This window comes from Aquarana catesbeiana, linkage group LG02 (genome assembly GCF_042186555.1).
Source record: "Aquarana catesbeiana isolate 2022-GZ linkage group LG02, ASM4218655v1, whole genome shotgun sequence".
In the NCBI taxonomy this organism is placed as follows: domain Eukaryota; kingdom Metazoa; phylum Chordata; class Amphibia; order Anura; family Ranidae; genus Aquarana; species Aquarana catesbeiana.
This window is the reverse complement of record NC_133325.1, coordinates 705,486,528-705,504,656: the sequence shown is the minus strand read 5'-3', so window position 1 is coordinate 705,504,656 and position 18,129 is coordinate 705,486,528. Positions and strand designations below refer to the sequence as shown.

Here is an 18,129-nt window from a genome sequence, read left to right as displayed (position 1 = left end):
TTTTTTACATTTCTTCAGTTACTTCCTGGTTTCCAGGTCTAGGCCAGAATTATGTCATACATCCCAGGAGTCTTCAGGAGGGGAGGAGGGGTTTTCTCAGCTTCTCAGCTCAGCCCACCCTCCTTCCTGCATACCTAAGCTAAAGGCACATGGGTTTCAAGAAGTAAATGCTATGTGAATCATTTGCGCTTACTCAAGATGGCCACAGCAAGAATTGCTAGGGAGCTGTTTTTCAAAGTGATTTCTCTGAAAAGTAATGTATGAGACATTGATGGACAGGGGAGTTTGCTTTGAATATTAAAAATGAATTAAATAGTATTTTTGGTTTGTGGTGCTCAGATTTATTGTAGTTCTGCTTTAACCAGACACATTCTGAGTGGCCACCATTAAAGCTCCCACTTTGGAGCAATGCCCCATACTCTGCATGCACTACTTCAGCTTCTGAGTATACAGCAAACATACTGTGAACCTTGACAGAAAAGGAACAGAGAGGAAAATGTGAATGGGTTGATGCAGGTGAGAAAAAGAAGTCAAAACAGAGCAGAAGTTTGAGGACCAAAGATACAAAAGAGCATAAGATCACTGTTTTATTTATTTATTTCAGGTACTTATATAGCGCCGTCAATTTACGCAGCACTTTACATATACATTGTACATTCACATCAATCCCTACCCTCAAGGAGCTTACAATCTAAGGTCCCTAACTCACATTCATACATACTAGGGACAATTTAGACAGAAGCCAATTAACCTACCAGCATGTCTTTGGAGTGTGGGAGGAAACCGGAGTACCCGGAGGAAACCCACACAGACACAGGGAGAACATGCAAACTCCAGGCAGATAGTGTCGGGATTTGTTTCTCCATCAGCTCACGTAAGGGGAGTGCAAAGTGACCAGTTAGAAAATGGAGGGCATTGAAACTGAGGATGTTATCATGTGGAGTAGAGAAAGAGCATAGAAAGTCTTCCAGTCAAGCAGCTGATGGAGAAAGAAGAAAACAGATTTCTGCATAAATACAAGATGCATAACAATACTTTTAAAACAATATTTTTATTTCTATTGATGTGGGTATATTAACATATGCTTCTAAAAAATACATAAGCTTTCTTTTTAACAAGCATAAAAAATAAAACATTGGGAATGTTTTCATAGCTTATTCTCTATTTTCAGGAAGATGACTTAGTCCGTGAGAGCAGGTTCAACTTCAGCGGATATGGAATGGGCCATTGTCTGCAAGTCAAGGATGGCACAGCCGTGAAGGCAGCTCCACCTCCATTACCCCCTCCTCCACCAAAAGATGCAGAATCCATCAAAAAGAAGTTTGTTGACCGAGCAAAACGGATTGATACAATATCTCGTGCTGCCTTTCCTCTGGCATTCCTTATTTTTAACATCTTTTACTGGATAACATACAAAATCATACGGCATGAAGATGTACACAAGAAGTAAGCCACCTATTTATTTCTGAGGAACTCAATGCCAAAGTGTACATGTACATACACAGTGGGAAAGCCTCTGTTAATTTAGAGACTGGTTTTCTATCCACCTACTGTCCTACTCTAGGAAAACAAGAAAAAGCAGGAACAAAGACTTTCAAGAAGAAGATAAAAAAATATTTATTCTGAGGGAGTGACATGATTCTTTTTCTGAACATTGTCCTAAGTTTACTTTTCCAGAATTTATAAAAAAAAAAAACTCTCAGGCTTATTAAAAGGAAGGATTTCTCCCAAAATTTGAAAATGTATAGTTGAGTGATGTTCAAACAATGGGATGTGTGATTCTCAAGATTGTGAAGCCTTCATTTCTGTGCTACTGTGTACAGACTCCACAGAACTTGTTAAAAAAAACAACACAAGGCAAGAGTACCTGTCACGCTCACTTGAAAGTACACAGGGAGGGAAATCACTGTTTCCTTTTTGAATACAGTATTATATACATTGCTGAAGAACTGAAAGGTTCTGGAATCAAGAAGATTGAGTAAAAAATACATCCAGTGTTAGCAAACAATTTTTTTAAAGGTGAGTTTACTCAAAACATGTTGGCAGATTCCATCCCCCACTGACTTCCTAAAGAAGCAATGACAACCTGAACTCCGAATTTTAAAGCCCAACTAAAATTTCAACTTAAATCAGCTAAATACATTCCAGGTGCATTTAAATAAAAGGTGTTAAAAAGACTTCCAGGTAATTTTCTTTAGAAAACAGGGAAAGTGGAACTGCTGGGTCAGATCTATGGCTCTGCAATTAGTTAAGCTCATGCTCCCTGCGTGCTCTAATCCAGCACAGGATGTGTCTGTGTCAGACTGCACATTGGGACCCCTGTTAAACTACTACCACTTAACCACTATCTTGCTTAAGTTTATGTCAAGCACTGAGGTTACCAGAGACAGAATTTCCTAGTAAGAGTTCAGTAAGGGTTAGTGACTAGGGATGAGGTTCAGGTTTGCTACCACCATGGGTTGGAAGCGAATCCAGAAAGTTTGAGATTTGCAGTCCTGTCTTGTTTCTGGGCAGATTCACCTGGTAGAACTTTTTACCATAATCCCCTGCATGACTATTAAACTATAGCCAGCAGGCATCAAAGGGTCAAAAATGGGGCTTTTGTATAAGTTAGTTCCCTCACTATTAAAAGAGGGGCAAAGAGTAGCCATAGTGTATGTGTTTTGGAAGCGGAAAAGGGTAGGAACAGCTGACAACTTCAATTCTGACTGCTAGCTCTTTTAGCAATCAATCATTTTGCTGCTTTTTTGTTCTTATCATTGGTGCTCTTTGTCTTTCATTTTATTTTGTGGTTGATTTTAAGTCAGCAGCTGTCCTACCTGGCAAACTTTTTTTAGTTGTTGTTTCTGCAAGGTTTCCCTTTAAAAAAAAAATAACCTTTTGTTTCAGGGCAAGTGGTATTTTGGACATGTTGTTTAATTGGGGCATAATGTCATATTTTATGTTGATTGTGCCTTTATTTTCAGTTACGTTTTTTTTATTTATTTTTTTTGCAGCAAGGCTCCCCTTCAAAAGGCTGCCCTTCAAAAAAAAGGGGGGCTCTGGTTGGGACGTAGTATTTTGAGGGTCTTGGTTTTTATATGTGGATAGGGACTTTTTTTATTTCAATATATCTTTATTGAAGTTTAATACAAAATTACTGCAACTGCGGAGCAGATGAACAAGAACAAATGTGAAAAACAATTAGTGAGCCTCTCAGGGCCACATAGTACACCTAGCATACAGCGCACATATATAGAACATTAATATAGGTGTTTAGAACATCATCAATACACATCAGGTTTTCACAGTAAGTAGTATAGTGTATGGAGTACCAGGATGACAAATCTTGCCAAGCGGCTTCAAAAGACTTCAGTGAGTCTGATCTATGTGCCATGAGTTTCTCAAAAGAATATATTGAGTGGATGGTGGTTATGACCTCTGATAGTTTGGGTGCTTCAGTTTCCCTCCAATGCCTGGTGATTGTTAGACGAGCTGCCAGCAAACTTCCAGTAGCCAGATAGGGACTTTTTTTAAAGTTTGGTGTACTCAAAGACCCCCCCCCTCCACTCTGAGACTTCAACAGGATTCGCCAGATGGGGTTAGTGAATTAAACCTGGGCAGATTCAGCAATCTGTGATTAGAGTGAGACACAAGATAGGCACTCTAAAACCTTATCTCACTGCAGAAGCACCCACGAATTTTAAGAATTACCTCCACTCTCACAATTAATAGTAGTATATATTTTACAAATGTAGTTTTTTCGTATACCTTGAACATTCAGACAACCACTTGCTGCTATGTGAATACACTCTATAGCATCAAGTAAATGTTTACTTTCTGTGATGTGCCTGAATCGTCTGTACTACATTTTCCAGCATGCCTAGAACTTCACCAAAGAACACAGTCATGAATTAATGATGTGATAAGTTTGCGGATCCCATCTCTGTTTCTACTATATTACAAGGAATCTAAGCTATGGGATTGGACAGGTCTAGGTACACAGGCAAAATATATAGATGGGAGAAGCGGTCAATAATGAATCAAGTCCCTAGGTGGATAGTGCTGAATCAGAGTTGGCATCGCTGTAGCACAGCCTACTGTGCACTACAAAAGTATACTACAACCCCAGGGTGACAATGTTGCTCCTGCTTAGGAAGCAGCTAAAGGAGCATTGTCATCTTCTCGCAAAAAGAGGAGATAGGACTAATACAGGCATGGTAAACAAAAAAAATGTATTAAAAACAAAGCACAAACTACTTAAAGGATTGGGAACACTATTATTATAGTATGGTCAGAGTGGTAGAATTTTTTTTGTAATTAAAATTTTAAGTTTTTCATACACTTTAGGGAGTCAGCGGGTGATCAAATGAATCAAATCATTTTGGATGGACTTGACTTTTTTCTTTACCTAGGCAATTGTACACGACCCAATACCACTTTTTTAACTTTCGGGTGAAGTTCTGCTTTTTTGTCATTGTGGAATCAGCAAAAATGTGTTATGCCTCACAGCAGCCAATTGGGTTATTACTTCAGCAGTGCATTTTGATGGCTGAAAGAAGAATTCTGACTGACTGTTGTGAGTTACTCTATGTGTGCGCTATTTGCACTTTGCGATTAAATAAGCTCTATGTATTAGATGGGTCCAATTTAGCCAGCACTGCCACAACAGCGTTAATACAACTCACAACGAACAACAACAACAAAAAATCTTCCATTTTATCATGCCATTGAATAATAACTTAAAAGATTGCCATTTTGATATAAGTAATGCAATCATGGTATGTTTTAGGTAAGGACCAAAATTTTTTAAAGGAATTGCTCCCTTTTTACTGTATCCGAAAGATATCTTCTGAGCTACAGAACATTCCATCACAGTGTTAGTAACTAGTGTTGCACCATGGGGTTCCTTTGTGTTAAAAATGATTTATACATAATTATATAAGTCAATATATTGAAAAATGTATATTTTAAAGGATCAGCCCACCCAAAAATTATTACTGAAACTCTGACATACTGGAGAGTATAGCTAACTGTCTTCTTATATTTTCTGGTGATTTTGGTGATCAGATCTCTGTACTTGAGTTTCCAGTCCTACACATTTAGCACGGGCACTGCAAAGGTTCCTCCTCTCCTTGCTGTTTTTTTAGCTTATTTTATATTTAGTTTTTTGTGGAGAATTAAACAGAAAAAAACAAGATCATCCAAAAAGTGAGTGGATATGCCACGGTCACCAAGATGGATGGGAACACAGCCAGGAACTACTTTCAACTTGAGTCCTCAAAATATGTAAGATAACTGATAATATCACTTTTGGGTGGGCTGACCTCTTAATATCTTGTACGAGTGTGAATTTACAAAAAATACTTGTTTTATTCTACAGTACTGTAATATTTCTCTTTGTGTTCTATGTGGTTTATTTAGGGTCTGCACTAGAAAAAAGAAACATATCGATTGGCCCCTAAATTAGATTTTTTTAAACTTTTTATTTACCTGAGAGTGTGCTTGATTTATGTGAAATATTGACTACTGTTTTTAAATGAACCTAGTGCCAAATTGTATTGTACGCGATTTTGCTAAATGTTCCACAGAATTTTTTGTCACCAGTTTATGTATTGGTGCAGCTCAGTGAAACTTTATCACTGCCATCAATGTAGCTCAGGGTTGGGCAAACCCATACCCTCCTGCTCTACTTCCCAGAATACCTTGCCAGCAAGCAGTTTTGCAGAGCATATTGAGATTTGGTGCTCCGCGGGGGAATGATTGCCCACGTCTGACACTGCTGCAGCGGATAGCATTTTAGAGCATCAACCTTGTTTACAGGCCTCCAATTTATACCTTTCTGAAAAATGGCTGGCATTTCAAATATCACTGATGAATAACCTAAGAATTTTAATCTTTTACTGTGGTTTTCATATCCTGATATTAACCTTTGGTTAACTACCTACGCGGTTCAGGTCCTTGATACATATTTTAAGTATAAAAGAAAATAAACAAAAGGTATTTTTACTTATGAATAAAAATGTGCAATGTAATAATGGAGTTAAACTTTTACACGTTATGTAAAGCATTTTACTTAAAAAAGAAATCAATATTTGTTCCCTTTCAATAAACTCAGTGTGATAAAACAAGTGAATTTTGTTTTGTTTTTTTCTTTATAGGCTAGAAATCACTTAATAAGTATCATAATTAACACTCTCATGGAGTACTATATTTTTTCCTGTTTTCACACAACCAATTGATCATAAATGTTAGTTTTTTATGATCAAAATGAGAGAGGTAATGATCTAACCCGAGAAAGACAGAATCATGTAGTAGTGAATACATTTCAAAGCTAAACTAATAGAGCTCTGATATTTTAGATAGATAAAAACAAACCGTGCAGCTCTGACTACGTTAAATAATGCTATAGGTGTAGGCTATTTACGTACCTCCCAAAGCCCAAATGAAAACGCCCAGAGATGGTATCATCCTGCCTTATTGCTAGGAAGTTTCTAAGACTACCACTACCAGCTCTTACTACTCACCTCCATCTTCAAAAGAGTAGACTCTCAACCCCCCCCCCCCCCCCCCGCATGTTTGGTCCACTATCTCCTTTGTTGCAGCAGAATCATTGAGCTCAGAGCTACTGGGACAATGGAGAGGGAGCGCATATTAGGCTGTTTGAATTGGCTGGAAGTATATTAGCAAGGTCCTAGCAATAAGGCACGGCAGGAAGATACCAGTTCTGAGAGTTTTCAGTCAAGCTTCCCGAGGTACGTAAACCTAAACCTATGGCAAGGGCATTTTTCAACTTTGATCAAAGCTGCATAGTTTGTTTTTAACTACAGATGCCCCTTACCTGAATAGGCAGTTTTTTGTAAAGATGAACAAACCCATGAGCATTTAGTGTTTGCAAACTACTGTAGGTGATGAATAGGCAATTTCCTTCAAAAGGTCATGCTAAAGGCCAAATAGTATGGTTCTGATAACAGTCCAACAGTTGCACAAATACTGGTGAAAACTAGCAGTATACAGTTGTATCAACAACATAAATAGAAATGGGAAAAATTCATTGACAGATTCATGGCAAATCATGAAAATCCTTGAAGATTTGCTATGGATTAGCACTTGGTTTTTCCCAGTAAACTGATGCACTGCTTGGCTGTACTTCCAGGGTGGGAGATCCAGTGGTGATCCCCCTTTAATCAATTTGTACTACAGAGCATTAGAAGAAAGGACTACCCTGCCCCTTATGATGTCATTACCCTAATAAGGAAGTAGTATGCTCCCTAATTAGGTGTTATCCTCATAGTATTTCCTTATTAGGGAACTGAAATCACAGGAAGGCAAGGAATGCTGACCTATAATCCCCACAATGTCATGTACTCACTGTAAATCACAAGGTACAGAAAACCTCAAACCATGATCCTCTGCACTTTCTGCAAATAAAACTGAGATCCCCGCTGGATCCTAATCAAATTGCTGACTACACAAGAGAGGGGATGGGGGTTTGGTGATGTGAACTTTTCATGAGGCTCTAAGCAAGTAAGGAATCCAATGAAGCTTTTTACTAATTTACTATCATAATGAGCATCCAGAAAAGTGAATCTTGATGTCTGCTCAACATATTCAACCATAAAGTAAGTTTGCCAAAATGCACTCATCTTTAAACATCAATAGTTTACTAGGTCATTAACAGCTTGTTTTTTTATATTTTATCTTTTTTTAATGCTCTCCTTGCAATAGAAAACATTCATTACAGTTTAATCGAGAAACGCAGTAACAGAGTAAAGCTCATTTTCCAATAATAATGAAAGCACTGTAGGCGGTTTTATAAAAATTGATCGGTTTCTTCGGGGCATCATTATTTCTGTGTGCTACGCATATAATAAACCTCCTTGTTCAGAACATGTATACACTGCCAGTATAGCCATTTATGTGTATAGATGCCATTTACTTGTTTCTTCAGCTGAGGATAATAACATAAGGCAACATATTAAAATAATACATTATTAATGCCAGCGTACAGAAAATAAATAATTGATACAGTTTTAACATTGCTGTATTACAGTAAGAAAAAATTTATAATAAAAATAACTAATAAACACTGGGCTTTATATAAGAGTATGATGCAAATTGTGCTGCAACCCAGAGCAGCCAAAAAGAAATTAACATAATTAATCTGGATACACAGTTACAAAGAGGCAATTGGTATAGTTTGCGTTATAGGGTGCTATTGTTCCTTTCCTTAACAGAAAGATAAGAATGCCGCAGCACCAGCCTTTTCCTTTCTCTTTTCTCTCTCACATTCCCACCACATCCACTCTTGCCTAATTACTGTACCAGAATGTTTATAGGACACCATGCATTGCAACTCCCTGAACAATCACCCCCTGCACTGCACATCAGCTCACAATGCCTGCTGACCAGCTGCTACCTCATGCTATCACAGCCATCTAGTGACACCGGCAATCACTTCCCTGCACATCAGTTCCCCACTGCTGATTCTTCATACACTGTCCCCTGCCGCCACATACAGTTCACCCTTGCCCCAGAACTCAAAAGCCACTGTGCCAAGAACACACTTCACCCTCCACCCTCACACTGAACCTGGTATCTGAGGGCCGAAACTAGGGGGGCAGGGGGACATGTGCCCCGGGCGCTGTATTGAGGGGGTGCCGCAGCTGGTACCAATCCCCATGCATGCACCTGCTTCTCCACCTCTACCTCCCGCTAGCGGACCTCCCCTCCCCCCTCTGCTTCTCAGGTCCCCCCATGCAGTGCTCACCTCCTCTCCCTGGCTAGCTGTGCAGCATGTGGGCGGGCTGAATATAGACATGATCCTCAGGAGTCGGCACTGAGACACAATCGGAAAGACAGGCAACCGCACACAGTTGTAACATATGCTTCCCTACCCTCGTGGAGTAAAGCTGTCTATAGTAAAGGAGAAAGCGGTCATTAATTTCAGTAGGTGTGAGCAGTATGATGCCAGTATGATCTCTTATGCCGCGTACACATGGTCGGAATTTTGGGCCGCAAAAGACAGATGAGAGTTTTTCGTAGGGAAATGCGACCGTGTGTATGCTCCATCAGACTTTTACTGGCTGAATTCCAGCCAGCAAAAGATTGAGAGCATGTTCTCAATTTTTCGGCCGGGAAAAGTTCCTATCCGAAAATATGATCGTCTGTGGCAATTCCGACGCACAAAATTCCTACGCATGCTCGGAAACAATTCGACGCATACTCGGAATCATTGAACTTCATTTTCTCGGCTCTTCATAGTGTTGTATGTCACCGCGTTCTTGACGGTCGTAATTTCAGCGAACATTTGCATGAACGTGTGTTTGCAAGGCAAACTTGAGCGTAATCCCATTAGAAAAGCCGTCATATCTTTTTACGACGAGAAGTCCGATCGTGTGTACGCGGCATAACACCGCTGATGGTAGTCATTTAAAACTGTCCTTTCGCTAGCCAAGCAAACATCTTACCATTTTTCTTCCCAAAGTCAAATATTCTTTGAGCAAGGTGTAGGTGGGATTTATGGGTCATGTCTATCCTTAGCAAGGATAGCTGCTGCAGTGCAAATTACCAAGCCCCAGAGACAATGGGATTCGGGTTGGCCACATAAGCGGCCTCTTTTTGGCTAACTTCTCTTTCCAACTCATCCAGAGATTGCGCGGATGCTTTGCATGCAGCAGCTATGCGGGATATATAGGCACCGTGGGCCCAGGCCATGCTACCCCTGTAATCACAGGGGTATCTTAGTCTACATTAGCAAGCCAGTAGTGACACATACCCTCCTGAATATGTTCCTGTATGGCAGGGGCCTCTAACCAGAATCTAGACAGACGCCACATCCGCTCCCCCGGTGCCCCCAATGCCAACCCAATCCGCACCGGAGCATGATACGAGATCCCCCTTGGGAAAATACAGGCCTCGGAGATCCGGCGCAGCATGGATTGGGAGGCAAGGGCCAAGTCAATGCGCGAGAACTTCCGGAAGGATGCTGAATGACAGGATAACCCTCTGTCAGTAGGATGATAATGACGCCAGACATCCACCAGGTCAAACGCTCCCATCCACTGGGCCAAACCAGGGGTCCACCGGGAGGTAGAGGGGAGTCTGTCCAGATTGGGGAGTCATGTTGAAATCCCCCATAATCAATACATCATCACAGAAACATTGGCGGGGGGGACAAATAAAGACCCACCAAAACCAGTGGAGTGTTAGATACAAGAACATGTATTATTATAAATCGGCCCTGAAGATCTGTCTTCAGATCAAGAAGCTGGAAGGGGAGCTTTCTATGTGCTAGGATACTGACCCCCCCCCCCTAGAGTAGCTGGAGTGCGTGGCATATTAGTGTGCACTGACCCATGCCCTCTTCAGGCCTAGGATCCAAGATCCCACCAGATGGGTCTCTTGAAGCTAACTGGGAAGAGTATTTTTTAAGGTAATTAAAGACCAGGAATCTTTTCGTAGCGGAGTTGAGGCCCTGCACAAAAAATCCCAACATGTAGCCTAGTATAAAAAGGTACTTCGTATCATGAAACAGCACTGTTCAACATAAAAACGCATAAACACAAATAACCTAACTTATAAACTCTAAATGCCCATTTATGGTCAGCAACGGCCGACCTTTCTATCCCCCCTCCCCACAGGTCCCTCATAGTGTGGGTCTGCTTGGTTCCCCAAAACCTGCCCGCAGGCAAATAGAAACACGTGAGACGTGTATCAAGCATGGAGCAACAGTCAATCCATAATAGCAATTTTTGCACCCTTGTCCTGGAAAGAAAATAGTAAGTTCTACTGCATAAAGTTCCCATCAGGAGGTGCTGGATTCAGGATAAAAAAGTACCTGAGTCAGAGTATTTACCTGGTACATACCAGGGGCACAGAGCTTAGGGGGACCTCCCACCAAAAGTGGATTTCTCTGTCCTCAGTGCCCAGGGGTTGGCATTAACCCCCCCCCCCCCCAATTAACATATAGCAAGGTTGGGCAACGGTCAGGGCCCAAAAATAATAAAAGCTTTATAGCCTCCATCCTTGTGTAATAGTGGGGGTGTAAGTAGAACAAAGGCCTGCAGGCCCAGCAGAAATTGGCGTAAAGGTAAAGCCTGACTGAAAGTGTGGTCATAGCGGGGGCCATCATCCCTGCAGTGGCAGGGATTCCATCCAGTTTGCTGCATCTCTTGGAGAGGTGAAAAACCTCACTGTTTCCCCATCCACGACTCGTAGTTTGGCTGGGAAGAGCACACTGTACTTGATTTTCCTGTCTTGGAGAGCAGCTTTAATAGTATCAAAGGACCTGCGGAGCTTTTGCGTCTCCACAGAGTAATCTGGAAACATCATAAACCTGTTGTTCAGCAGCCGTAGGATAAATGTGCGATGGGGGGTTCCCTGTGGGCCTGGCTGTGGCGGCATTCGGTGGGCCTTCTCCACAGTAAAGTAGGGGGATAGCTGGGCTGCAGGCAGGAGAGAGCATAGAAGCTCTGCAGTAAAGACCATAGGATTCTTCCCCTCAGCCCCCTTCGCCAGCCCTATAATACGAATATTGTTGTGGCGGCAACGATTTTCGGCGTCCTCTGCCCTGTATTCCAGGGTTTTGAGTTTAGACTACAGCGTGCGGAGGGCTCCATCATATGCTCCTCTACTAGGTCCTTCACATGTCCCACCCTCCCCTCCGCGTTAGTCAGCCGGAACCGGACCTTATCCATATCTTGGCGGATAAGTCCCATATCCAGTTGCACTGCCTCTATCTTGCTGGTGAGGGTTGTTTGACATGTGGCTATGGCAGTGTGACAGGACGTAATAGCCGCCATGACCTCCGGGATTCCCGGTGGGGTGGCTGAGGCTTGTGCAGGGGAGTCAGTCTGGGACGCCATATTGGCACGTGCTGTGGAAGCAGGCCGCGGCCGCAGCTCAGGGCCGGTAATAGCAGGAATGTCCGGGGGTAAATGGAACCTCTTACCACCCTTACCGCCTCTCGATGTTCTGGACGGCATCCGCCGACTAGTGCTGTTGATCCTGATGTCGGGTCTCTCAGATATAGAGAAGAGAAGGAGAAGGTTCCAGCAGAGCTCTAGGATGTGCGTCCAGTCACTCCACCATCTTGGACACGCCGCCCCATGCAGACCGATTTGATGCAGTGTGCGGCGTATGGCAGACCAATTTGATGCAGTGTGCGGCGTATGGTCTGAGCACTGACAGGCTTACCCCCCCCACCCCTTCAACCTCTGCAGCATTGCTGGCAGCACTCATACATCTATTTCCTAAAGACAACCTCTGGATATGATGCTGAGCACATGCACTCAACTACTACCTGTTCTGAGTGGAACCTGTTCTCTTAAATCGCTGTATGGTCTTGGCTACCGTGCTGCAGCTCAGTTTCAGGGTCTTGGCAATTTTCTTATAGCCTATACCATCTTTATGTAGAGCAACAATTCTTTTATTAAGATCCTCAGAGAGTTCTTTGCCCTGTGGTGCCATGTTGAATTTCCAGTGACAAGTATGAGAGAGTGAGAGCGAAAACACCAAATTTAAAACACCTGCCCTCCATTCACACCTGAGACCTTATCACACTAACGAGTCACATGACACTGGAGAGGGAAAATGGCTAATTGGACCCAATCTGGAAATTTTCACTTAGGGGTGTACTCACTTTTGTTGCCAATGTTTAGACATTAATGGCTGTGTGTTGAGTTATTTTGAGGGGATAGCAAATTTACACTGTTATACAAGCTGTACTTATATCTGTGTATCTATATATACAGTGGGGACAGAAAATATTCAGACCCCCTTAAATTTTTCACTCTTTGTTATATTGCAGCCATTTGCTAAAATCATTTAAGTTCATTTTTTTTCCTCATTAATGTACACACTGCACCCCATATTGACAGAAAAACACAGAATTATTGAAATTTTTGCAGATTTATTAAAAAAGAAAAACTGAAATATCACATGGTCCTAAGTATTCAGACCCTTTGCTGTGACACTCATATATTTAACTCAGGTGCTGTCCATTTCTTCATGGTTCCAAAACCATCCGGGAAATACCAGTTGATTTTAAATCTAAGGAGATTAAACACCTTCCTGCGATACAAGAAGTTTCGCATGGAGTTGGTGTACACGGTTAGAAAGCATTTGTTGAAGGTGGTCTTTATGGTCACCATAGACCTAAAGGATGCATATCTGCATGTTCCCATTCTTCTGGAGCACCAGGCATTCCTTCGTTTTGCTATTTACACAGATCAGGGTACCCAACATTGGCAGTTTCGGGCCCTACCCTTCGGGCTGGCAGCCAGCCTGAGAGTCTTTACAAAGATTCCAGCAGAGGTCATCTCCTACCTACACCTTCAGGGAATCTCTCTGATCCCCTACCTAGATGACCTTTTAGTCTACAACCTCTCCAGGGAGTCCCTTCTCCTGGTTCTGGACAAGGTGATAGGCACCTTGGAGTCCCTGGGATGGTTGATCAGTCTCGAAAAGTCCTCCCTGACTCCATCTCAGACCAAGCTCTACCTGGGCATGTGGGTGGACTCGGTGGTGCAGAAGCTGCTCCTTCCACAGGAAAAAGTAGAAGCACTGATCTCTTCGGTGTCCTCAACCTTAGATCAGGGGGTAGTCCCCCGAAGATTGATCATGAGGACTCTGGGACTCATGACGTCATGTATTCCTGAAGTACCTTGGGCCCAGCTCCACCCCAGGTCCCTTCAAAACTTCCTGCTCTCCTCATGGGATGGAAAAAGGGAATCATTGGACATTCCAGTTTCTATCCCTCGAGAGGTAAGGAAGTCTCTTCTCTGGTGGCTTAACCCTCAGAGGTTGGAGGCAGGTTATCCTTGGTCCCAGTTCCAGCCTGTCAGGGTGACAACCGATGCAAGCTCCTGGGGAGGGGGCCCCATCTAGAGGAGCGTCAGGCTCAGGGTGTATGGGACAGACTCCGAAGGACTGCTTCTTCCAATTTCAGAGATCTACTAGCAGTCAGGGAGGCTCTAAAAGCATTCGAGAGCAGAATCAGAGGGGGAGAAGTGCAAATTCTCTCTGACAATTCTACGACGGTGGCTTTCCTGAATCGTCAGGGGGGCACACGGTCTCGTTTGGCGCAGAAAATCCTGGAATGGGCAGAACAAAGAATACCCTCGATCCCTGCAGTACATATAAGGGGGGTTTTCAACATAAAAGCGGATTTCCTCAGTCGGCAGACAGTTCAACAGGGGGAATGGGTATTAAATCCCAAGGTGTTCTCCCTGGTGTGTCAGCAGCTGGGCACACCAGAGATAGACCTCTTCGCCCGCAGGGCGAACAGGAGAGTCAGGAGATTCTTTTCCCTCTCCAGAAAGGAGGGGTCCGAGGGGGTGGACGCATTGGCTCAGGAATGGGATTTCAGTCTAGCCTATGCCTTTCCCCCCTTAGCCCTGATCCCAAGAATCCTTCAAAGACTGAGTTGGGCCAGGGGCAATCTGATCTTGATTGCCCCCTGGTGGCCCAAGAGGACCTGGTTTCCCACTCTGTGGAACTGGGCGGTAACCTCTCCGCTTCATCTTCCAGAGCATCGGGATCTTTTGCTTCAGGGTCCTCTTTGCCATCTGAACCCCGTTTTTTTCAAACTAACGGCCTGGCTTTTGAGAGGGAGAGCCTGAGCAGCAGGGGGTGCTCTGAGAGAGTAATTGACACCCTTTTGCTGAGCAGGAAGCCGGTGACTAGATGTATTTATGCTAGGGTCTGGGTGGTCTTTTCCTGTTGGTGTGAAACAAGAGGGACCTCTCAGCAGGATATTCCCATGATCTTATGCCGCGTACACACGAGCGGACTTTACGGCAAACTTTGCCTGGCGGACTTTTCTACGGACTTTGTCCGCTAGGTGCACCGGACTTAAAAACGGATGGACTTGGACACACATGATCACTCCAAAAGTCCGCTGGTTTTGAACGCAGTGACGTACAGCACATACGACAGGACTAGAAAAAGGAAGTTCAAGCCCCACTAGGGCACCCTTTGGGCTCCTTCTGCTAATCTCGTGTTTATCTCGTGTTAGTAGAAGTTTGGTTAGAGACGATTCGCACTTTTCACACTTCAGCTTATTTCGATAATTTTCTGCGGTTCAGTTTGTGCTTGTGAGGTTTGTATCTGCTTTTCAGTGCGTGTTGGTCAGTTCGTAACCTGCCTAGCAGGCCATTCTGGTCCGCTCGTTCCTGATTTTCAGGTCGCTCTTCATAGGCCTTGCTGTTCTTCAGTGCGTTTGTTATAAGTTTGTTTGACCAGCCGACCTTTTGAAGCCATGTCGCATGGACGTACTCATTCTCGAGTTCGTGCTGCATGGGGACTTGGTGTTGGGGTTAATACTTTGACCCGAGTCCAGTCCATGAACAGGGCGAGGAGGAGTTCATGGACCAAGAATTGGTTGCGCCAGCGTGACCAATTCTCGCACATGCCTTTGCTCCGTGAGATCCGTGAGAATAATCCTGAGGATTTCAGGAATTATCTCAGGATGACGGACCCCGTTTTTGAACGTCTGCTGGCTATGCTGACCCCCTATATCAGCAGGCAGGATACCTGCATGAGGCAAGCCATCACTGCGGAGCAGAGGCTAGTTGCCACTTTACGTTACTTGGCGACTGGGAGAAGTCTTCAGGACTTGAAGTTCTCGACAGGCATCTCCCCCCAGGCTCTGGGGATCATAATCCCAGAGACCTGTTCTGCCATCATTCAGGTCCTGCAGAAGGACTATATGAAGGTAAGTTTTATCCTTTAACATTACATGATATGTATTAAATGTTTGCTAATGTATTGTCTAAATGTCCTTATTACCTAATTACCATGCTTGGAATATGCTGTGAATGTCCCCTTTATCTTCATGCATGCCTGTTTTTTTACATTAATCATTTTTTGCCCTACCTTTATATGCAATCCTGCGTCCATTTATATTTCTAGCCTCTAGTCCTTTGAACAATGTATATTGTCAGCTCCATTGTACTGTTTGATCCTCCCCCACCCCCTCAAATGTTTGCAACTGTCAGTGTGTTTTTTTACCCAAATTAGAACCCCTCCCCCACTCCCTCAAATGTTTGCAACTGTCAGGTGTGTTTTTTACCCAAATTAGAACCCCTCCCCCAACCCCCTCATATGCTTGCAACTGTCAGGTGTGTTTTTTACCCAAATTAGAACCCCTCCCCCACCCCCTCAAATGTTTGCAACTGTCAGGTGTGTTTTTTTACCCAAATTAGAACCCCTCCCCCACCCCCTCAAATGTTTGCAAATGTCAGGTGTGTTTTTTACCCAAATTAGAACCCCTCACCCACCCCCTCAAATGTTTGCAACTGTCAGGTGTGTTTTTTACCCAAATTAGAACCCCTCCCCCACCCCCTCAAATGTTTGCAACTGTCAGGTGTGTTTTTTAACCAAATTAGAACCCCTCCCTCACCCCCTCAAATGTTTGCAACTGTCAGGTGTGTTTTTTACCCAAATTAGAACCCCTCCCTCCACATTCAAATTGATCAGCTGTTGTTCAAGAATGTTTTTGTGTAATCTGATATCCAAGTTATGTTTAAAAGTACTTATCTTATTTTTTTGTTTCACTCCACAGTTTCCTTCCAGTACACAGGAATGGCAGACTGTGGCCTCCCAGTTCGCTGACTGTTGGGACTTTCCCAACTGTGTCGGGGCGATCGATGGGAAGCATGTCCGCATTGTGCCACCACCCCATTCGGGGTCTTATTTCTACAACTATAAGGGGCTCCATAGTGTAGTTTTGATGGCGGTGGTCTCGGCACAATTGGAATTTATGTTCGTGGATGTGGGGAAGAATGGCCGGATGTCTGATGGAGGAGTCTTTGCACAGACCGAGCTGTGCCAGCGTCTCCAGACTGGTGGCCTGGGATTGCCACCTGATGACCAGAATGTGGATGGACTCCCCTCAGTTTTTATCGCTGATGAAGTGTTTGCTCTCGGCGAGCACTTGATGAGGCCGTTCCCCCAAAGGACACTCACCCCTGAGAGGAGGGTATTTAATTACCGGCTGGCCAGAGCAAGAAGAGTTGTGGAGAATGCCTTTGGGATCCTAGCCAGCCGGTTCCGTTTGTTCCTCTCAGCCATAAATCTGGCGGACTATAAAATAAATCATGTGATACTGGCTTGCTGCATTCTCCATAATTATTTGAGAAGACATTCAGCTACATATATGACCTCTGTTGGGCCTGAGGCCGGACTTGTAGTTGACCAAACACTCACAGGCCTGGAAATTGGCCGTATTGGCTTGGCCCCCCAAACCGCACGTCAAGTGCGTGACCGATATGTGAATTATTTTAATGGTCGGGGGGCCATTGCTATTCAACAAGAGCTATAATTTCTTACAAAAATAAAGAAAATTAATTTTTACTAAAATATCTTGTTTGTATTCTTGTTTGCATTTAGTTTTGTCTGTCTCCTAGTGCACTTGTAGTGGCAAGTGCATTTTCCTTTAGTTAATAAGGCCCTTTGTCACTGTAACCACACAAAAATTAGCAAAACATCTTATATGATAAATAATCAGCCACACACATTGTAGTAGTGAAAACATTTTACTGTGTTCACATTGAAAGGTGCATTTTTTGGAAAGATTTTTTTTTTTTTTTTGTTATTTTAGGCATATTTCAACAAAAATAGACCTTGTTTATAAAATTACAATTAACAACATTGTTTTTAAAAACATACAAAAAAAAAAGGAACTTACAATACTTGTGCATCTGCAAATTTTTTTTTTTTTATAAAAAACTTCCAAAATTGAAGAATACACAAACTTGACAATGAAATGAAGAACATGATTGATGTTTTTAGGCAAAACGTTATTATATTCTGCCCAAAACATCAATCATGTTCTTAATTTCCTGTTGCATGGTGTCCAGCCGATTCCTCATGCTGTCAATTTGGTCACGCATTCGATCAATTTGGCCATTCCACAACATTATCTGGCCAATAAGTCTTTGTGCTCTGTCTGTGCTAAATGGCTCTGCCGCTTGGCCTTCCACAACGAGAACCTCACCTAAAATGTGTTTTAAAAAAAATAGGTTAAAATATGCACGCCTAAATAGATTTCCTTAAGCTGGGGTGTCATTCACTCACTTGGTGGGGTTGAAATGTCGCACACTTCCTCCACCTCTCCTTCCTCCAGCTCGTCGGGTGGGCGTGGTC

General features: G+C 43.1%; 1 protein-coding gene across 3 annotated transcripts in view; it reads left to right on the top strand.

Moving 5' to 3' along the window:
• The window catches only part of GLRA2 (glycine receptor alpha 2), a 275,863-nt gene extending 269,765 nt beyond the window's left edge, over positions 1-6,098 (top strand). For all 3 annotated transcript variants that reach the window (XM_073616951.1, XM_073616953.1, XM_073616950.1), the window contains one exon: positions 1,172-6,098. In XM_073616951.1, the coding sequence (XP_073473052.1) occupies positions 1,172-1,450 (279 nt within the window). In that variant the 3' untranslated portion in view covers positions 1,451-6,098. The remainder of the gene's footprint in view (positions 1-1,171) is intronic.
• The last annotated feature ends 12,031 nt before the right edge of the window (positions 6,099-18,129 follow it).